Source organism: Emydura macquarii, unplaced genomic scaffold (genome assembly GCF_026122565.2).
Source record: "Emydura macquarii macquarii isolate MOO-44397 ecotype Brisbane River unplaced genomic scaffold, CSIRO-AGI_Emac_v2 contig_1253, whole genome shotgun sequence".
Classification (NCBI taxonomy): Eukaryota; Metazoa; Chordata; order Testudines; family Chelidae; genus Emydura; species Emydura macquarii.
Window position 1 is genome coordinate 39,931,765 of NW_027131390.1, and position 22,776 is coordinate 39,954,540.

At 43.5% G+C, this 22,776-nt stretch overlaps 1 protein-coding gene across 5 annotated transcripts in view; it reads right to left on the reverse strand.

Annotated features, from left to right (window-relative positions):
- Positions 1 to 229: 229 nt before the first annotated feature.
- LOC137153351 (SLAIN motif-containing protein-like) overlaps positions 230 to 22,776 on the reverse strand; it is a 54,053-nt gene continuing 31,506 nt past the window's right edge. For all 5 annotated transcript variants that reach the window (XM_067548572.1, XM_067548569.1, XM_067548570.1 and 2 more), the window contains 5 exons: positions 17,424 to 17,564; positions 11,847 to 12,164; positions 11,459 to 11,596; positions 10,950 to 11,271; positions 230 to 936 (listed from right to left, as the gene is read on the reverse strand). In XM_067548572.1, the coding sequence (XP_067404673.1) occupies positions 870 to 936; positions 10,950 to 11,271; positions 11,459 to 11,596; positions 11,847 to 12,164; positions 17,424 to 17,564 (986 nt within the window). In that variant the 3' untranslated portion in view covers positions 230 to 869. The remainder of the gene's footprint in view (positions 937 to 10,949; positions 11,272 to 11,458; positions 11,597 to 11,846; positions 12,165 to 17,423; positions 17,565 to 22,776) is intronic.

Here is a 22,776-nt window from a genome sequence, read left to right on the forward strand (position 1 = left end):
AAGAACCAGACTCACCTGCAGTAGTTCAGTTTATCCATGTTTGGTATTTCCTAGTAAAGTTATGGAACACAGCAAATACTGCAAGATGATGGATAGTTTATAAGTACCACCCACTGAAGTGTGACTGCCTGTTCATAAACCCACACAAATATTGTGTACTACTCCTTCATTTGTGAACTTCTACTGGGTGATGCACATACAGATACAAACATCTTTTGAAGTGCACTACTGAGTTATAAAAACTGCTTTATCTTCTAGAACAAACGAATAAAAAGTAGCAGGGAAGAAATACATTCTATACAGGAACAAGTACAAAAAACTTTTGAGCTTCAGGCAAAAGTTAGATTATACCAGGTGAATTTAAAAAAACACCACCTCATTCTCAGACACCTATACAACTATTTCTCTAATCTGCAAACCACTGCTTTGCAACAAAGAAGTGCAGTGGGTTGAAATTTCTTGATAGCACAAATATGACCATGTGTGCCCTTCCAAGCAAATTTCCACATGAACAGATCATATTGAATCTCAGTTAATGTCTCTTCCAACATCAGACTGCAGGTAGAAGTTTGTACTAAAGACACAAAGGCTATAGTCAAACAGTCTTCATCTGATGTTTTTCAGGCTTTAGTAGTATATTGTGAACAGTAGGACACAGTAAGGAAAAAGTTGTCCAAGGAGGCCAAGCTCTTGGTAAAATAAATGAAGACAAGGGAGTAGTTTGCATTCAAAAGATGGGGAAAACATACAAGTTAGTCCTATGTAATGGATCTGGGGAGAGGTGTTTTGAAATAACGTTCTCATGCCCAGCCAGCTGGGGTTCTGCTTCATCCAGATGTTTGGCAGTCTATCAGTTTCTTTGGGGTAGCTCAGTAACACCCATCCTTCCAGGAATCATCAGCAGTTGTCGAACTGGTCTTTGTTGACTGAGGAAATCTATGTTTACCACACAAAAAAGCCAGTGCATTATTAGACAGACTGATGCACAGGGGTACAGTAAAAAAGAGCAGCAAGAAATGAAACACTCATTAAAGCATAGATTGGTAGATAAATGTATTAGTGCTCCAAGCCTTGAGACTGAACGCTAAAACTTTGCTTTTACAAAATCCATCTTACCACAGAATTTTAGCACCTGCCCTACAGTCGTAACTTACCGTCAGGATAGTAGTTCCCTGCTACACTCACACTAATGAAGACCAATTATTAAACCCAGTCCCGGGTTTTGTGGTATGTTGGTTCAAGAGACAGGCTGAAGTAACACTGAAAAAGGTTTTAAGTTGGACATAGGATGACCATACTGTGTCATACCAATGGTCCATTTAGCCCAGGATCCTGTCTTCCAACAGTGGCCAATGGCAGATGCTTCAGAGGAAATTAAAAGAACAGGACAATTATTGAGTGATCTCTGTATTAGGAAAAACTTTTTCACTAGGAGAGTGGTGAAGCACTGGAACAGATTACTTAGGGAGGTGGTGGAATCTCCATCCTTAGAGGTTTTTAAGGTGTGGCTTGACAAAGCCCTGTCTGGGACGATTTAGTTGGGGCTGGTCCTGCTTTGAGCAGGGGGTTGGACTAGATGACTGAGGTCCCTTCCAACTCTAATATTCTATGATTCTTTCTGAGCTGTTTCAGCCTGTCTGCAGACTTCAGGAAGTCAGCTCTACATAGTTTTACACAGCTGCAATTGGAAGGTTATCTTAGAAGCTGTAAGTGCTAGGAAATTTTTAAAACTAAACAATTCTGGCATGGAGATGGACTCTGTTGCAATTTCAACAGCTGCAGATCAGAACACATGGAGAGCCTCGTTAAATTATATAAACGAATATATTATATAATACTCCATTTTAATATTCCAGCTGTATTTTGGTTTTCATTCACAGGTGAATGCTATTCTCCATTCTATTTTTGCTTTATGTGAGAGACAAGACCACATAAAGAAACTTACCAGCTGAGTTCTTCAGGGACATGGAGCCAGACTGTCCATTGCCTTAGTCCTTATGTAGATATTTACACCAGTGCAAAATGGGAGTAACGCTATCCAAGCAGAATTTATAACCACTTTGCACTGGTGTAAATGGCTACAGAAGGTTCAGGATAATGGAGAAATCAGGCCATTCAAAGGCTGTTTTGGATTTTAAATACCCTTCCAGTTAATAAGACCAGACTACATGAGGATGGCATGATTGGTACAGCTAGCTGAAGGAAGCCAGGAGAGAAGTTACCAGTGTTACAGCGCTTGTTTTAAGGGAAACACTTGACAGGATTATGAAGGCACTTTAAGTATTAAAGTATTTTTAAGTAGGACCTATATTTAACCATAGTGTCCCATTAAGCAAGAGAAGAAGCCATTTTAAAAATGAGCTTTCCACTGGGGAGAGAACACATTAGAGATGACCCCAGCTGCATGCTTCATCTGGGAAGTTGTGTGGTTGAGTGGATAGAAGAAAGCTTGAATCCAAGAGATCGGAGTTCTCTTCCTTGATCTAGCCACTGGCTTACTGATACTAGGTAATCATTTCACCTCTGTCTGTCCACCCATTTGTCAATGGGGATAATATGTAATTCACAGGATTGCGAGGAAAGTGCAAAGAATTATCCTTCTTAGCTGTTATCCTATCTAGGCATGTGTAAATTAAAGCAGATTCCAACTGAACACTGAAATCACAAAGTGAAGGAAGATTATTTGATTTTCTGCCATCCATACAATTCTCTCAGGCACAGCTTCCAGCAATCAATTAGCAATGAGGGGTTCTCAGGTCACTACTCAAAAGAAAGTTTGCATGGGCAGGAATAGGACGAAGAAGAGGCAGTTGACTTCTCTGTTTACATTTTTGGTGCCAGGAGATGTTTTCCCCAAACACAACATGCACACTCATTTTGTATAATGCTAATGGGCCCAACTGCTCAGAGGCATTACACATCTCTTGCTTTTCACCCAGTTGTGTGGCTCTTTAAGAAGTTGCTGAAGTGGCATGTATGTACAAAAGAGATTTGTTAAAAATATTTTAAGTCAGCTCTATTTTTCAAATCCCTCTTCAGTGGTGAACAAGTAGATTATATGTTTTTATACTGGCTTGCAGTCATAATTTGGGCAGGAGCCTCAGATCTTCCAAGCTAAGGAGGATCTGGCCCAGTCAAAACATTTTTTGAACTCCAACGTTTACAAAAAAGGCAGAAGTAGTAATACAAGTGATTCAGCAAGTGGAACTCTTCCCTCTAGCTCGCAAATGAAGTAGTTCCCCAGAAAGATTTTTGGGCACCATCCTGCTGGTATAGTCTTAGAGGAAACAGACTAGACTTCTAGTCAGTCAGGTTCATTAGAGATCTCAGTGCAGTTTTTAAAGGGAGGAGTGAGTATTGACACCAGCATTTTGATCAAATTCTGTTTTGTTTTTTTTTTAATTTAATTCCACCTACCTGAATTCTTCTGTTACCTTATGACTAGATTTTGCCTTTGGGCAGAGCCCTGAATTAGAGGTGGTGCATAAGCTGCCTCACCCGAGAAGTAGTCTTGGAAGACACTACTTCAGACCCTCCCAGCTTCCCCCTTGCTAGGGGTATAGTAGTGGTTGGGTATAGATTTTTTCTGTTAGAATATACCAACAGCAAAATTATGGTTCACTATGCTGGCCAGCATGGTGAGAGCAGAACCAAGACTTCACTCTTTTCTTGCCAACTTGCAGGTGTATGAAGGGATTCTTACTCCCGTGCACAGGCACATATGCCAAGTCAAAATCTAACTGTTACCATTATCCAAATTACCATATAGCTTCTTATATAGACTTCAGCTATCTGAGGTACTTCAGTAGCCCCCATTTCCACATCACAATGTGCCTGTGAGTTATAGCATTCAGTGAAATAAGGAAATAAAAGTTCCAATTTTAAAGATGGTGAACTGAGGCACAGAGAAACAATGACTTATGCAAGGTCACACAGGGAATCTGTGGTAGAGCAGGAAATTGAGCCCAAGTTTCCTAAGTCCCAGGCTATTCCCCTAACCACTAGACCAGGGGTGGGCAAACGTTTTGGCCCGAGGATCACACCTGCATATAGAAATTGCATGTTGGGCCATACAGAGAGGTGGGGGGGAAGAGGTGGGACTGTGCGGCCACCGTGCTGCACTGCTTGGGGCTGGGAGCCCACGTGATGGGAAAGGGGCAGGGGGAGGGAAAAAGGGGGGGAATGGCCACCGGGCTCCAGCCAGAGTGCCACTTGGCCCACGTGGTGGGAGAGGGGAAGGGGTGAAATTGGGAGAGGGAGCGGCCGCTGCCACGCCGCAACCACCGGTTGAGCTGGAGGGCCTGATTGAAAGCTCAGATGGGCCGTATGCGGCCCGTAGTTTGCCCTAGACCATCCTCCTCTCCAGAGGAAAGACGGTTACTAACCTTCTGTAACTGTTCTTCGAGATGTGTTGCTCATGTACATTCCATGTTAGGTGTGCATGAGCTCACATGCACGGCTACCGAAATCTTTTTGCCTTAGCAGTACCCATAGGGCTGGCTCCAGCACCCCCTGGAGTCCTGCGTTCATGCACTGGTATATGAGGCACCGCTGGCCCTACTCCCACTCAGTTCCTTCTTGCCATCTACTCTGATGGTGGGGACAGACAGCGGGTCATAGAATGGACACGAGCAACACATCTCAAAAAACAACAGTTACAGAAGGTAGTAACAGACTTTTATTCTTCGAGTGCTTGCTCATGTAGATTCCATGTTAGGTGACTGACAAGCAGTATCGTTGGAGGTGGGCTCGGAGCTCATGGACATGCTGTCCTTAGCATTCCTCTTCTGAAACTGGCATCATTTTGGGCCTGCTGGATGATGGCATAGTGAGTCGTGAAGGTGTGGGCCGACGACCAGGTAGCTGCTCTGCAAATGTCTTGGATTGGTACGTGCAATAGGAAGGCTACTGATGAAGCCCGTGCCCTGGTAGAGTGGGCTGAAACAACTGCTGGTGGCGGTACCCCTGCCTGCTCATAACAGAACTTGATGCAAGAAGTTACCCAGGAGGAGATCGGTTGGGAAGACATCCTTTCTGCCACTGCAATGAAGAGCTGTGTAGATCTACGGAAGTTCTATCAATGTAGAAGGCCAAAGTCCATCTGACATCAAGGGTGTGCCATCTACGTTCCTTGTCAGAGTTATGCAGCTTAGGGAAAAAACATTGGGAGGAATGTGTCCTGATTAATGTGGAATTGGGGCACCACTTCCAGCAGAAAGGCTGGGGGAGGATGTAGCTGTACCTTGTCCTTGTAGAAAACCATATACGGTGATTCCGAGATGAGAGCTCTGAGTTCTGAAATCCTTCGAGTGGAGGTGATTGCCACCAAGAAGGCCACCTTCCAGGAGCAGAGCATTAGAGGGCAGGTAGCTAAGGATTCAAAAGGGGGAGCTGTAAGCCTTGTCAGGACTAGGTTCAGATCCCACAGGGTATCAGATTCTTAACCTGAGGGTAAAGTTTCTCCAGGCCCTTTAAGAAATCTGCCCATCATGTCATGGGAAAAAATTGACCTCCTCTGGATCGGGGGAGGGGATATATGAAAGGCTGAGATGGCCGCCAGATGGACTTTCAATGTTGTAAGGGCTAAACTCTGGAGTCTGAGATGGAGTAAATAGCCCAAGGTAAGTTGAATTGGTGCCTTGTAGGGAGGGACTTTCTGGCTTAGGGCCCAGTTAACAAATCTCTTCCACTTGACCAGGTATGTAGTCCTAGTGGATGGTTTTCTATTACCCAACAAAATCTGTTGGACTCCCACTGAGCACTGCCATTCATCTGCATTCAGCCATGCAGCCACTATGCCATCAAGTGCAGGGATGCTAAGCCTGGGTGCAAGAGGTGACATTGGTTCTGGCCGACCCCATGTTAGCATAGCCAGGAGGGGGCAATCAGGATTTCATCAGCTCTGTTACGCTTGATTTTCAACAATACTCTGGATTAACAGCACTGATGGAAAGGCATACATTAGAGCATCCATCTATTGGATCAAGAAAGTGTCAGACAAAGCCTTTGTTTAGACAATGGATCGAGCAGAACTGATGGCATTTCTTGTTCTATGCGGATGCGAGGAGGTCCACTTGGGGAGTCCTCCACCTCCAGAAGATCATGCTCTCAACCTCTGGGTGGAGGGACCACTCATGGCGAGACGAGAAGGACCTGCTGAGAAGGTCCACCAACGTGCTTCTGGTCCCTAGGAGATGAGAGGCCATGATCTGAAAGTTGTTTTGCACTGCGAAGTCCCACAGTTGGCAAGCTTCCTGACAAAGTGTTGACAAGTAGGCCCCACTTTGTTTGTTGACACAGAACATTGTGGGAGTGTTGTCTGTTCAGATCTGGACTGCTCGGTCTCTAAGATAGGGAAGGAACACTTGGCAATCCAATCAAATAGCCTTGAACTCCCTAACATTTATAAGAAGGCTATGGTCCTCTGGAGACCAGACTCCTTGGGTGCTGAGATTTCCGACGTGTGCTCCCCAACATAGGTCTGAGGTGCCAGAAACCAGTGTCACCGATGGGGACAGCCCTCGAAGGACATGCCCTCCGTCACTACAGCTGGGTCTGTCCACCAATCCAGTGAGGACCAAATATGCGGTGGTATGGAGACCATATGGTCTAAGCTGTGACTGCTTGGGATCTACACCAAGGCCAACCGCAACTGCAGGGGCCTGAGGTGGAGGTGGGCAGGGCGGACCACATAGATGCAGGCTGCCATGTGCCCCAACAGCTTGAGACAAGTACTTGCTGTCATTAGAGGAAAGGTCTGAATGTGTCTGATGAGATCCAACATGACTCAAAACTGGGGCTCTGGAACGTAGGCCTTGACTTGGATGGAGTTGAGGACCGCTCTAATAAACTCTGTCTGCTGGATTGGGAAGAGGATTGATTTTTGCTCGTTTAGTAGCAAGCCTAGGTGTTTGCAGGTTGACATTACCAGGTCCAGGCTGTGACAGACCTGAGACTGTGATCGGCCCTTGATGAGTCAGTCATCTAGGTAGGGGTAAATCTGAACTCCCCAATGTCTTAGGTAAGCCACTACCACTGGCATGCACTTTGTGAAAACCCTTGGGGCAGGTAATAGGCCAAAGGGTAGAGCCGTAAATTGATAGTGGGTTCGATTCACTATGAACCAGAGGAATCTCCTCTGACCTGGGAAGATCAAGATGTGGAAGTATGCATCTCTTAAGTCGAGGGCGGTGTACCAGTCCCCTGGATCCAAGGAAGGGATGATAGAGGCAAGGGATACCATGCAAAATGCCAGCCTCTTGAGATATTTGTTGAGGCAATGCAAGTCTAGGATGGGTCTGAGACCTCCCATTGCCTTGGGAATGAGGAAGTAACGGGAGTAGAATCCTTTCCTCTTAATGTCTGGAGGAATCTCCCCTACTGCTCCAACTTGTAAGAGAGTCTGTACCTCTTGGGCGAGGAGTTGCTCATGAGAGGGGTCCCTGAAGAGGCATGGGGAGGGAAGGAATGAGGAGACCTGCAGGGTGTAGCCCACTGAAATTGTGGTGAGGACCCAACAATCTGATGTAATGCAGTCCTATGCCGGGTGGAAGGGGGACAAGCATTTTAAGAAGAAAGGAGGGGCTAAATCCTGGCTTGAAACTGAGTTGCCGTCCTTGGGCATCCCATCAAAACGGCTGGCACTGGCCACTTGGGTGGTGGGAGCAGTCCAGTTGGTTTGCAGCCTGGTTAGGCCCAGGGCAATGACGCTTGAATCCTCGGTCCCTGTCCTTTCTCCTGTAGGAGCTGTAACGTGCCTGAGTCAGCATTCTGGACTGCTGTGGCAATGAGTGGAAACTGCCTTCTAGAGTCTTCAGTGTATAAAGGCCAAGTGACCATAAGGTGGCCCTTGAATCTTTAAGGCCATGGAATCTGGTGTCGGTTTGTTCCGAAAACAAAGCATTACCATCAAAAGGGAGGTCTTGGATCAACTACTGCTCCTCCTGGGATAACCCCAATGATTGCAGCCACAAACACCGGTGAATGGACAGCACAGAGGCCATTGATCTCGCCACAGGATCTGCTGCATCCTGTGCCACTTGTAAGGCAACTCTGCCATTGTTTTGTCCTCCTCCAGGATGGCAGCAAAGTCCTAGTTTCACTCCTGAGGCAACAGGTCCTTAAACTTCATCAGCAACTCTCAGATATTATAATTATAATGCCCCAATAACGCTCGCTGGTTAGATATCCTAAACTGAAGGCTGGCCATGGAATACATTTTCCTCCCAAACAGGTCCAGTTTCTTGGCGTCTATTTTTTGGGGGTGATGCTCGCTTGTACCTGCCTATCCTGCTTGTTTGTGGCTGTCACCATTAGGGATCCTGGAGGTGGCTGGAAAAAAAGAGATACTTGAATCCTTCGCCAGGATGTAGTATTTCTTTTTGGCTCTCTTTGAAGTCAGTGAGAGGGAAGAAGGAATCTGCCACAGAGTCTTAATCACCTTGAGTACTCCATTTATGGGCAGGCCAGCACAGGTGCTGCCAGAACATCAAAGAGCTTGTCTGGGGGTGCTTTAAGCTCTTCTGCCAGGTTGGAGGCCACCCTTTTGAGGAGTTCCTAGTGGGCTCAGAATCATCCAAAGGGGCTGCCAGGCCCGAGCTCACGACCACCTTGTCTGGACAGGATGAGGATGATGGTACCACCTGAGCAGGGGGGTGGCAATTCCTCTTCTTGCAGAGGGTCTGTGGCTGCGGTCGGGTCCCGCTCCTCAATGCTGGAGTCTAATTCCAAAACCTGACTGCCCTCTTGGGCTGTTGGCAGCACAGAACACTTCTCAGAAGACAGGTAAGAAAGGGGACCCGGTAGCACAGGTACTCCTCCCGGTTCCAATATGGCCATTGTGCTGGCCATTGTCCTTGGGGCCAACCTAGCCATAGGACCCATTGATGGGACTTGCATCATTGACTGGCGATGACAAAGTCGTGTAGCATGTTCTTCCTGTGAGCCCGAAGAGGCATCCTCTCTTGGGGACCAAGGCGGAGCTGATAGTGCTTCCACCCATGCATCGCCTCAGGGACTGGGATCGGTGCCGGGTATCCTGGGCGTGGTAATGGTGCAGTGAGCACCGATGGTGCGATGAGTAACCCAGTGTTGGAGAGCGAGAGGCCGTAGATTCACGGGGATCTCACATTCGGTACCATGCCAATGGTGAACAGTACTGTGAAGATGAGGACCAGTGCCGAGGCGATCTGGACCGGGACCAGTGCCGCCCCTCCAGAAACAAACGTCTTGGTTCCTGGGATCGGGAGTGAGTTTTGGAGGATTGATGCTGGTTCCGTGAGGTTGGGGACCGCCTCCCTGATGGTGTCCAATGTCGGGGTGATGTTGATTGACGCCGGGGATCTGGGAAGTGACGCTTCTCCAGTGTCCATTGTGATGGTCCCACAGCAGGCTTTCCCTTAGATGTTTGCGTCCTCGTGGGTTCCTGCACCGATGGATGCCTAGGCATGGGAGGTATTGGCAGGGCCATCAGATCCCTGGCTGCTTGGAGCACCTCCAGTGTCAACACCACCACTACTTGGAGGGGCTCTCTGCCACTCCCTGATGTTGGCAGCAGTTCCCTCGCCGAGCTCAGAGCCCTAGGCACAGGGCTAGGGTGTTGCCCCTCTGATGCGGACAGCTGGCCTAACAAAGGTCCTGTGCTCGACTCCGCTTTCTTGCTCTTAGTAGCAGGGGATTGCCCCCTCTCCGCACGCTTCTTCGGTCGCTTCTTTGATGCCAGAGAAGCGGAGCGGTGCCGGGAGGGTCCCGGTGGAGCATTGTGTGCTGACGCAGATGTGCTCAGTACCGAGTCAGCACAGGGCGGCTCAGAAGCCAGTCTCAGTGCCACCTCCATAAACAGGTCTCTCAGGATCTCTGTCCTTCTGTGTTCTCAGCCTGAAACCGACAAATCTTACACTTATCCTTCCTATGTGCTTCCCCCAGGCACTTTAGATAACTGTTGTGTGGATCGCTGAGAGGGAAGGGCTTGTGGCAAGTAGCACATGGCCTGAAGCCTGGGGATTGGGGCATGCCCCATTCCCAGGTCACTGTCCCATATGGGAACCAACTAGTACTCCAACTATATACACTAGAAAAAACTATACTACAACTAGAAAACAAGGCAAATTGTCCAACACTTGCAAATGCAAGAGAGTGTTCCAGTAACCACCACAAGCAGAAAGAAGGAAACGAGGGGGCGTAGGGATGGCGGCACCTCATATACTAGCACGTGAGCACAGGGCTCCAGGGGGCGCAGGAGCCGGCCCTGCAGGTGCAAAAAGATTCCGGAAGCCATGCATGTAGGCACGCACACACTTAACATGGAATCCACATGAGCAAGCACTCAAAGAAGAACTGTATCTTTGTGGTGTTTGAAGCTATTCCTACCACAAAGGTCTTTGTGACCTTGGGCAAATCACTTAATCTCTCTGGGTCTCTGTTTTTCTACCTGCCCTTTGTTAAGTGCTTTGCAATTCTATAGTGCCTTTCCTTTAAAGCTCTCAAAGTATTAAAACAGTTTATAATTCTGTAAAGCACTGTGATGCATGTCAAAGGCACTATATTCATCAGTAAATACATAGTTTTTTTTCCTCTGAGGCATAGAGATTTAGTGACCAATTTACAAATTCCAGCTGCAACTACTTAATTTAAAATGGGAATAAGGGGAACCTATAATTAATGTATCAATCAATCTGGATTACTTTCTTTTTTCCAGTTTACAAATGTGAGTTTTGCAAGCTCAGTCTGGGATCTGGAAGTCAAGCTATGTTTACTTGTTATGCATTAAAAGTCATTTTGACCTAACTGAAGAGTTAATAAGTATTGTTATACGTGCATCTGAGGTCAACACCATTTTACACAATTATTTTATAGATGTGAAATGCACTTTAAGCACCACAGACATCAGCAGTGTTAGGAAAATTTGTTAAGGTGCATTTAATATTTTTATACTTATTTCAAGATCTTACCTCTTGGATGGCTGTGCCAGCTTGCTCTTCGGAGTAGAAGTTCCTCCAACAGATGTTCGTATTTTAACAGGTGAATTTTTGGCTCCAGTGGCCATACTATTGCTTCTGGCAGTGGAAGAACTGCTACTAGAAGATCCTGGACAAAGAGCTGAAGACTGTGGCTTTCGGACTCCACTTGTAGGAGTGGTGTAACTAGAGGTTTTTACTGGCTGCCTTGGCGTTAACAGAGAGTTTGTGCATGACCCTGCTTTCACTGGCTGTCGGATTGTTAAAGGAGACTGCCCAGCACTAGAGGAATACCTGAACTTATTGGGAGTCAGACCTAGATGTAAAGTGAGGGGGGAAAAAAACAAAAGAGAAATGAGCTAGCAATGCCGTCCCCAGAATAGTAATATTTTAAAATGCTGTGCCCTTTAAGAGCCTCAGCTGCAGTCAGACAAATTAAGTTTAACCAAGAGCAAAACTAGTAGTTTTGCTGCTTCATTCATAAAATGATAAACTGAACTGACTTGTTGATGGTTGCTGAATTCTGGACTGTCGGCTGCTGGGCATCTGCAGATCTGATTCCAGACTCCGACTGCTTCTTACCGATTCCAGAGAGCGAAGGCTTGTCCTAGCCAGGTTAGGCATACTATGGCGCATTTCCTCTGAAATTAAATATGAATTTTCCATAGAATACAGATTATAAAATAGTAGAAGATCTAATTGCCTTCACACTGTTTAGTCAATTCCTAGGAAATTGCACACTATCCTTTTAATTCAAAATAATAATAAACTACAGAGCAAACAAGTAAAGTAACTAATTACAGGAGTAGTTTCCATGAAACAGCCACTCTTCCCCTTAATCATTTCCAAGTTATTGAATACATAACATCAAAAAGTTCACAGCCAACCTACCTTCGTTATTCGTGTATTTTAACTGGTCTTGCATTGGACTTTGAACAGCTCTTCTTGGGGGTCGAATTCGAGAGGTTGTTGTTCTGCCGTAATCTGCACCTGTAGAAGGGGACTGGCAACGGGGGGAGCTGAGAGGAGATGGCGAGTATCTGTGAGCACTACGATAGGATAGTGAACAATCATAATCATCTTCGTCTTCCAGGCTGTAAGTATCAAACTCCTGGTCACTGTAGGTGCCTCTCCTCAGAGAGTGAAGGGAAGCACTGGAACTACGACGGGACACTGAAGCAGAACTTGAGGCACAGTCCTGGCGGAGACCTGGAAATGTGAAATCAACGTCAGATTCACAATAATTTTTATACCAACTTCCCTGCCACACCACAGTAGGGACTAACAAGTGCTACTCTGACCATTAATTAATTTGTCTTTGGGACTTGGTACAAGACAGTGGAACCATCTTTATGAAAATCAGCCACAAGTTATGATGTATTGCTCTAAGGGAATAATAATATGATATAGATGGGGGAAATATTCATAATTATTGTTCTATAGACTGCAGGGTTAAGAGTATATGTACTTACAGGTTTAGTGTTCAGAGAATGCATTACGTGTGCTGTAGGGAGTAATTAAGCATGTAGCTGTGACTGCAATTTTCATAATGAGCAGCTAAAGTACATGGTTAATATGAAGTAAGATGCAACATAGTCAATTGCATATTTAAATTAGGTACAAAAATTACATAATGCAAACTATCAGATTTTCCAACAGGTTCTTGGAAAGGTTTGTATTTCCATTTGCAAACTTAAAACATCTCTTTTTTCATTGACATATGCAATCCATCCCTATTTGAAGTCTCAGCTGTATTACAAACTACTCCTTTTTCTCTATCATTCAAATACTAGCCTCTGTCCAAACTGAAAGGCACAGGCAAGCAATCGTCTATTTAACCAATACTTTTCTCAAAGCCCCTTTGTCTGAAATAACTGCTCCTCATCATTAACCTTCATTTGCAGGATAACACCATTCTCTTCCCCATTCACCCTGAGTAACTATGAAGGTCATCTGAATTGCACAATCTTTTCATATTTTTCTGGATAGAATGTTAAGTTTGGAGCTTTAATAAGACCAGGATAAACAAGCTTTTTTATTATTATTAAGTTATCAGACTCAGACCTTAAGGCCAGAAGGGATCATCATAATCATCTAGTCTGATCTCCTGCACATCACAGGCCACAGAACCTCACCCACCCACTCCTGTAATAAACCCATAACCTCTAGCTGAGTTACTGAAGTCCTCAAATCTTAATTTGAAGACTCCCAGTTACAAAGAATCCACCATTTACCATAATTCACACCAGCAAGTGACCCACATTACAGAGGAAAGCAAAAAAACAAAAAAAAAAACAAAAAAAAAACCCAAAAAACCAGGGTCTCTGCCAATCTCTGGGGGGAAATTCCTTCCCAACCCCAAATACAGTGATCAGTTAGACCCTGGGGAAGAAAACTGCTAGAGCTTCCCCAGGGATAGTGCTTGGGGGTGTGCTACAGACCACCGGGATCTGATTTGGATATGGATAGAAACCTCCTTAATATTTTCAATGAAGTAAATACTACTGGGAACTGTGTGATTATGGGAGATTTTAATTTCCCAGATATAGACTGGAAGATTAGTGCTAGTAATAATAATAGGGCTCAGATTTTCCTGGATGTGATAGCTGACAGATTCCTTCATCAAATAGTTGCTGAACCAACAAGAGGGGATGCCATTTTAGATTTGGTATTGGTGAATAGTCAGGATCTCATAGAAGAATTGGTTGTAGGGGACAACCTTGGTTCGAGCGACCATGAGCTAATTTAGTTCAAACTAAATGGAAGGATAAACAAAAATAGATCTGTGACTAGGGTCTTTGATTTCAAAAGGGCTAACTTAAAAAAATTAAAGGGAATTAGTTAGGGAAGTGGACTGGGCTGAAGAACTCATGGATCTAAAGGTCGAGGAGGCTTGGCATTACTTCAAGTCAAAGTTGCAGGAACTATCCCAAGGAAGTGGAAAAAATTCATAGGCAAGGGTTGCAGACCAAGCTGGATGAGCAAGCATCTCAGACAGGTGATTAAAAGAAAGCAGAAAGTCTACAAGGAGTGGAAGATGGCAGGAATCAGCAAGGAAAGGTATCTCTTGGAGATCAGAACATGTAGAGACAAAGTGAGAAATGCCAAAAGCCAAGTAGACCTTGCAAAGGGAATGAAAACCAATAGTAAGAGGTTCTATAGCCATATAAACAGGAAGAAAACAAAGAAAGAAGAAGTGGGACCGCTAAGCACGGAGGATAGGTTGGAGGTTAAGGATAATCTAGGCATGGCCCAATATCTAAACAAATACTTTGCCTCAGTTTTTAATGAGGCTAACAAAGAGTTTAGGGATAGTGGCGGGGGTCTAATGGGTTTGCTGATATAGAGGTAGAAATTAACACATCCAAGGTAGGAGCCAAACTTGAACAATTTACTGGGACTAAATTGGGGGGCTGGATAACCTCCATCCAATGATATTAAAGGAACTGGCACATGAAATTGCAAGCCCATTAGCAAGGATTTTTAATGAGTCTGTAAACTCGGGAGTTGTACTGTATGACTGGAGAATTGCTAATATAATTCCTAATTTTAAGAAAGGGAAAAAAAACAATCCGGGTAATTACAGGCTTGTAAGTTTGACCTCAGTAGTATGGAAGGTGTTGGAAAAAATTTTGAAAGAGAAAGTAGTTAAGGACATTGAGTTTAATGGTAATTGGGACAAAATACAACATAGCTTTACAAAAGGTATATCGTGCCAGACCAACCTGATCTCCTTTTTGAGAAGATAACAGATTTTTTTAGACAAAGGGAATGCAGTGGACCTAATTTACCTAGATTTCAGCAAGCCATTTGATACGGTACCACATGGGGAATTATTAGTGAAATTGGAAAAGATGGGGATTAATATGAAAATTGAAAGGTGGAAAAGGAACTGGTTAAAGGGGAGACTACAACGAGTCATACTGAAAGATGAACTGTCAGGCTGGAGAGAGGTTACTAGGGGAGTTCCTCAGGGATTGATCTTGGGACTGATCTTATTTATCTTTTTATTACTGCCCTTCGCACAAAAAGTAGGAGTGTTCTAATGAAGTTTGTGGATGATACAAAGTTGGGAGGCACTGCTAATACAGAGAAAGACCAGGATATCATACAACAAGATCTGGTTGAGCTTGTAAACTGGAGTAATAGAAATAGGATGAAATTTAATAGTGGAAAGTGCAAGGTCATGCACTCAGGGATTAATAACAAGAACTTCTGCTATAAACTGGAGACGCATCATTTGGAAGCGACAGAGGAAGAGAAGGACCTGGGCATATTGATTAATCACAGGATGACTATGAGCCACTAATGTGGTGTGGCCATGAAAAAAGCTAATGCCATCTTAGGATGCATCAGGTGAGGTATTTCCAGTAGAGATGGGAGGTGTTAGTACCATTATACAAGGCATTGGTCAGATCTCATCTAGAATAGTGTGTGCAGTTCTGGTCTCCCATGTTAAGAAAGACGAATTCAAACTAGAACAGGTGCAGAGAAGAGCTACTAGGACAATCCTAGGAATGGAAAATGTGCCTTAGGAGAGGAGATTCAAAGAGCGTGGCTTGTTTAGCCTAACCCAAAAAAGGCTGAGGGGAGATATGATTGCTCTCTATAAATACATAAGAGGGATAAAAACAAGGGAGGGAGAGGAGTTAATTTATGTTCAGCATCAATGTGGACACACAAAACAAATAGATATAAACTAGACATCAGAAAGTTTAGACTTGAAATTAGACGAAGGTTTCTAACCATCAGGGGAGTGAAGTTCTGGAACAGCTTTCCAAGGGGAGCAGTGGGGGTAAGAAGCCTAGCTGGCTTCAAGACTGAGCTTGTTTGGTTAAGCTAAACAAGCCAAGCTCCTTAAATCTCCTCTCAAGATAGGTTCTCCAGTCTTCTGATCATAGAATCATAGAAGATTAGCATTGGAGGGATCTCAAAGCAGGACCAATCCCAACTAAATCATCCCAGCCAGGATTCTAGCCCATCATCCTCTTGCCCTTCTCTGCACCTGTTCCAGTTTGAACTCCTCTTTCTTAAACATAGGAGACCAGAACTGCACACAGCATTTCAGATGAGGTCTCACCCATGCCTTGTAATAACACTTGCCAGTCTCTTCTAGAAACACCATGTATGAGTTATTAGGTTTGAGAGTAGGATTTTTCTTTTTAAGTGACCATAAGAAATGATGTTGAAGTACTTGGGGGCCAGATTTTGATGCCTTTACTCAACACTGTAGAGTACATTCCTTCACAAGCATCATTGGAATAAAGTGCAGATGAATGCAAAGGGATCATATTTCTGACCCTTGATTTGTGCTTTTTGGTCTCCTGTTCTAATTGTACTAAGGTTTTACACAGTTAAAACTACTAATAACAAATAGCAAAGGAAGTAAATATTTTCCAGAAGGTTTACAAAAGAACCTAAACCTCTCCCTGCAGTAATCTGGTTTACAGAAAGTGGAGAATGGAATTATTATCTAGCCCAACTGCTCCACATTTCTTTGGCCGTGTCTATACTGACGGCTGCAAATTCGCCACCGCCAGATCGATCTTTCTGGATCGATTGAGCGGTCAGTGTAGACCCGCTCAATCGATCAGGAAGTCAATGCTGGTAAGCCACCCCCTCAAGTAGCGTAACGCTGAGTCGCAGCACAGCGCAGTGTAGACAGCACGCAGAAGGGAAGCAGAGCAGTCGACGTGAGTTACACAAGCTACTCTGCGTAGTTTGCGTAACTCCCGTCGACTGCCACCGAATCTCCACGTAAGTGTAGACCAGGGCTTTGCTTCTCCTCTGCAACTCCATGCAAAAGTATGACTAGAATTCTTAGCCAGGATCTAATCCAACTTCCAATGAGGTCAATGGAAAGATTGCTATTAACTCCAAAGGGAATCATTCCACTGACTTGAATGGGAGTTGGATCAGACCCCTAAAATAAAAAAAGAGGCAATGGGTATATTTTGCACTTGGCAGCATGTCAAATGGATTGAGCACAGGACCAGAGCTAAAAATCCAAGTTCTAATTCCAGCTCTCTCAATTTTGGCACTGTTATTGACTCAGCCTCTGCTCTACACATGAAATATTTCATGGAAGGTGCAAACAGATTTTAAAACATGGTTCTCTAGAAAAATGCTAACATGGTTTTAAGTCTCAATGCAGAGAAAACCTCATTTAGGCACAGACGGTAAGATTTTTAAAGGTACAAATGGTAGTTAGACACCTAACTCCAGTTTGGACCTTTGAAAAAAATCTCCTCCACAATCATTTTTTGTAGTGAATTGAAAATGTTACCTTATTGCCAGGTTTAGGTGGACATCTTAGATCTGTAGAACTTAAAGTTAAAATATAAAAGAAAATGTAGAAAGTTCAAAGTGGGCTATTAAACTCTCCTATGTGTGGACAGTTGAAATATCTGCATTTCACTACAATTCCAATTACAAGACTAACACAGAAAGGAAATTGCTGTCACATACTTTCTTCCTGTAGGCGGGCCATAACCTGGACGTCAGTCAAGTCCTGCAGCTTGTATCCCATAGAGATGGAGTCATCAGATGTACTTAGCTCACTGTCTACAGAGGACTGAGAGCTCAGTGCAGAATGCATGCTCAAGTAACCTTCAGGGGAAAAAAAAAAAGGAGACAAACACAGAACAGTGAGGAGCAGAAAATGCTTCAGACACCCACACAGAACCAAAGATAAACTGCATCATTTTATTCTAATGCCAGTTCCAGTCAAAGTTCAGAGCTGAGGTAGCCCAGTTTATTTGCTAGGAATAATTTAAACAAATCAGTAATGGCTGAAGAAGAGTGTGTTCTCCACATGTATCTATAAATTTCAGGAGGTAGAGACGGGCATGGTGGATTGTAGCTCTCTCATAGAGAGGAAGACAAATGCTCATTGTTTAATATGGACTTGAACCCAGAAATAGCTGCCAGAACATTTCTTAGTTTAATGTTTTTGCACTTTTTTGAGAAAGGTAATGTTGAAGCCAATGGCTCAAGGTAAAATTTCAGGAGAACTTGCTGTGATGTGTACACATGGTCATAAGATCTGCTAAGATCTGAATCTCTCTCTCAGATTCACTGACTGAATGAAAAGTCTTTCACTTTCATCTCACCCAATGGAAGGCAAAAAACCCTCCTGAAAACAAAGTACAATTCAAATTAAGAAGAGTTACAATATTGCATCTGTTCTGTGTGATACAAGCTAGTCACATAATATCCTTTTGCACTGAGAGGTTTTATAATAGGTACTTGTTATCTCCTCCTCCATTTTCCTCACTCCTACCTGTTTGTTTCCTCCACTTTTAGCATCTTGTCATAAATCAAGACTGTGAACTCTTTAGGGAAGGGACTGCCCAATTACCTATTTGTACAACACCTAGTACAACGAAACCCTGATCGGGGCTTCTACATTACTGTAATATAAATAATAAAATCCAAATTAATAGGATTTCTATCTGATTAAGGAGAGAAATTTCTACGATAGGCACAGGCATGATCCCAAAATTTTCATTTAAAATGAAAGCATTCACTATTTGTAGTGTGAAAGTTTACCTAAGAACATTTGTTTAATGACGCAAGTTTGTAAAGTCAATATTTTCCCACAGTACATTTATGAGATATTTCAATAGTTCACAGTGTGATATGGTATATGAATACAGAGCAAGTTTACTGGCATACATTTTTTGGTGAAAGAGATTTTCCTCACCTACCAGCTGTTTTTGGTGAACTGGTTACACCAATATTCATCTTTTGATCTCAGGCAAATGGCAGTCAATCCAACATAGAATTGTTTGTACTCTGGCCCTTCTTCCCTTGCATATTCTTTTATTGCTTGGCTGGAGAGTTATGTCTGCTAAAGGTTAGCCTCCTATCCCACTTTATTAATCTAGCATCTTAGTTAAATTAGTTTTCCACTTTGTAACTACTGGATAAAGACAGCAATGAATTATTTTCGGTTTCTTCACACAAAAAGCAAGGTCACCAGAAAAAAAAAATTGAGAAGGGGAGAAGGAATCGAAGGGTGTGAAGATCTCTACATGGCAATTGCCTGCCTCTTCACGGATTCACGTAATAAAATAATCATAGCATGCACTAGAAGCAACCAAGTTTCAGAATACAGAGATATATATCACATTACCTGTACAGTTATTTTAGAACTGAAGAGACAGAGGGCCTCTATCTAAAATGAATTCCAAATTACTAATAACTGCTCTTATATAATGATTTGGACTGAGAAAGCAAACCAGCAAGAGAGAACCACCCTAAGAAAGTGCAAATACATGCTTACAGGATTCTGTGCCTGTCTTATAGGAGTTGACAACACTAACATTTAAAGTAGAATGAAGAGTGCAGCTTCCTACTCCGAGTTAGGGATTAGAGGTCATCAGCTATAAAGGGGAAACAAAACCAAAAGGTCCTGACCTCCAGAACTGTTGCCAGACAAGTGAAGATTGGATTAAAATTCTATTATGAGGCTTCCAATGCACCGATTGTATATAGGACACTATTTGCAGCCTCTCATTTACCTCAGCTCATATAGTTTTAGTAGCTATGATTAAAATTCCTTGAAAACCTTTTCTACTCTAGAAAATTGAACTGTGACTAAAAGTAATTTTCAGCAACAGTTTCCCCCCACTGGCAGTGAAAACTGTTTAAGTGCTAGTCTAGAGTAGGAAAAACAATTTTCAATGCCAATTCAGTAGGAAACATCACTGAATAACTATGTAAAGCAATGGTTAATTTCCTAATGTAACAAAACTTAAGGTAATTGTAGCAGGGTCTCCATGTCATTTCCATCTAGATGCTCCCTTTGGGGTGAGCAACATTTTGAAAGAAAAAGGTGGTCCCAGGGTCTAGGGCATTAGCCTGGGACTTGGGAGACCTGAGTTCATTCCTTGCTCCACCACAAACTTCCTGTGTGACCTTGCATAGGTCACTTTGTCTCTCTGTGCCTCAATTTCCCATCTGTAAAACAGCGATAATTGCACTTCCCAACGTCACAGGCATTTTCGGAGGATAACTACATTAAAGACTTCCTATGGTAGGAGGAGCCATATAAGTACTAAAACAGAAGTTCTGTATCTTTAAAACAGACACTTTCAGTACAATGACCTTTTCCTATTTGTCCTCATTTTTTCAGAAATATCAAAGATATTTCCAGTAGCTAAGCAAAAGTAGCAAGCTGGCAGGATGTAAGTGCTATTTTTCCAATGCACATGTTCTTTCAAAAGGCCTACCTTCCACTCAAAGAGGTCAAAACTGAACTATTCTGGACTGGCCCATAGCCAGCAATAAACTGTGGGTGTCCTATATGCAAAGCCTGTTCTGAGAAAGGACTACAGGGATTTAACTTTGCATTAGTTATTGACGATGCACTAGTCTTTAGAAATCCTGTTGACCAGAGATTTATTAAAATAAAAGCATTACCATACTTCTGTTTCAGCACTGGTATTCCACAACAGATGTTAACTGAGGGCAAGTTTACACTACAAAATTAAGTTATTTTGACATATAACCACCACAGTAATTAAATCACTTTTGCATGTCCACACTATGCTGCTTGTATCGGTGGTGCATGTCCTCATTACGAGAGCTTGCACCAATTTAACTATCGGCGTGGGGCATTGTGGGATGGCTTCTGAAAGGCAGCAACAATTGATTTAAGCAATGCAGCATCCACATTGACAATGCGTCAACCTAATTACATCAACCTAACCTCTTGTGGAGGTATTAAGTTGGTGTAGTGGGCAAGTTACATTGGTGAGAGCTACATTTTAGTGTAGACGCTTACAGAATTACATTGACCTAAGCTGCCTTACATTGATCTAACTTTACAGTGTAGACCAGGCCTGAGATAACAAATAATTTTAGTGTGGAGTGAAGGGATGATCCACTGTAGAAAGATTTTTATTTACTACGAGCCATTTAAAAAGTTAGTTTCTGTACCATTCTTGAATTCTCTGAAAGTGTCCTGATAAAAAGGATATGGGATGAAGAGACTTCTAGGTGCTAGGATAATACAAATAATAAAGAAGGTGGTGGTGAAGAAATACGAAGGAATTTTCTCCAGAATGGCAACAAAATATTTCAGCATGCAGTATACCAGGAGTTCATCCCGACAGACTCAGCCACTGCTCTCCTGGAATCACTGGCATCTACAAGATTACAATGATGGACAGAAATGGGGGAGGCCATAGACTTTATGCAATCAAGCTGTAAAACATGGGCCCTTTGTGGTGTCTAGGTGGAGTGGCATCATCATACACACAACACTTCAAGTTAGTGCTAATAGCATTGCCAACCTTCTAAGAAACTCAAAGATGATTGTAAGCCAACAAACAAAAAGGTGAAAAACAGCTCTCAAGGAATCTTGTGCATGACTTTCTGTCAACCCTGAACAAGAGCTGAGATTGACACTGCCCTCTCTGCTACTAAAGCAGGAAAAGCATCTGGCATTGATGGTATCCTTCAAGACTTCCTTAAATATCTAGGGCACAACTAGATGACCACACCATTCACAGAAGAGACAATGCAATAACCGAGGTTCTTTGAGACGGGTGTCCTTGTGGGTGCTCACTTCAGGTGAACGTGCACCCCTACACCTTCGATCACAGAGTTTCAGCAGCAGTGCTCATCTGGGTTATGCATGCACTATCGCTGTCTAGCACTGATGTCAGCACCTATCTAGCGCATGTGATCTGAGCTCCTTCTCTACTAGTCTGGAAATTCAATTCTGAAGTAGAGGGGATGCAGGTGGGTAGTGAAACAGCCACAGGGACACACATTTTGAAGACCCTCATTTACTGAACAGGGTGAGTAACCTTCTCTTCTTCTTCAAGGAGTGTCCCTGTGGGTTCTCCACCTCAAGTGACTGTTGAGCAATGCCACTCGTTGGAGAGAAGGAGCTTCGGAGTTGTGTGTGTAAGTGAAGATAACACTAAGGCCTAGAAATGCATGCAACCTTGAGCCCTGGTCGATTGCATAATGCTTTGTGAACGTGTGCACAGAAGACCAAGTGGCTGCTCGGCATATGTCCATGACCAGTATGTTGCTTAGGAAGGGTACTGAAGTTGAAAGGGATCTGGTAGAGTGAGTTTGGATCCCCAATGGGGGTTGCAGGTTCTTCTGTTGGTAGCAGAGGTGGATGCACCCGGAAATCCATTTAGATAGTCTGTTTGGAAATACTGGAACCCTTAGAATCTTCCACAGTGGAAATGAAAAGTCTAGTGATTTTCTGAAGGGCTTACTTCTGTCAAGGTAGAACAGTAAGGTGCATCTGACATCAAGAATATGTAGTACCACATCTTGTGTATTCCCATGCAGTTTAGGGAAGATGGATTGGTTGGTTTATGTGGAATGAGAGTACCTTGGGGAGAAATTGTGGGTGAGGTCTTAGGATGACCTTGTCCTTAAAAAAGGATGGTGTAGGGTTGGTGTGCCAGGAGAGCTGATGTAATGGCTCCTAACACCACCACCTTCATCAATAGGTGTGTCAGAGAGCATGTTGCAGAAGGTTTGAATGGCGGTCCAGGGCGGCAGGGTAGTACTAAATTCAAATCCCAAGGTGGAATGGATATGTATACTGTGGGGTAAACATTTCTGATACCCTTAAGGAAACATTTGATAATCAGCTGGGTAAAGATGGATATACTGTCAACCGTGTGAAGGAAAATGGTGATAGCAGCAAGATGTGCCTTGACTGAGCTAAGCGATAGTCCAGATGTCTTTAGTCCTAGTATGTATTCCAATATCAAGGATAAAGGGGCAGAAATGGCCCTGGTTTGTTTATTTTGACACTATATGTTGCTTTGACCAGGGAGTT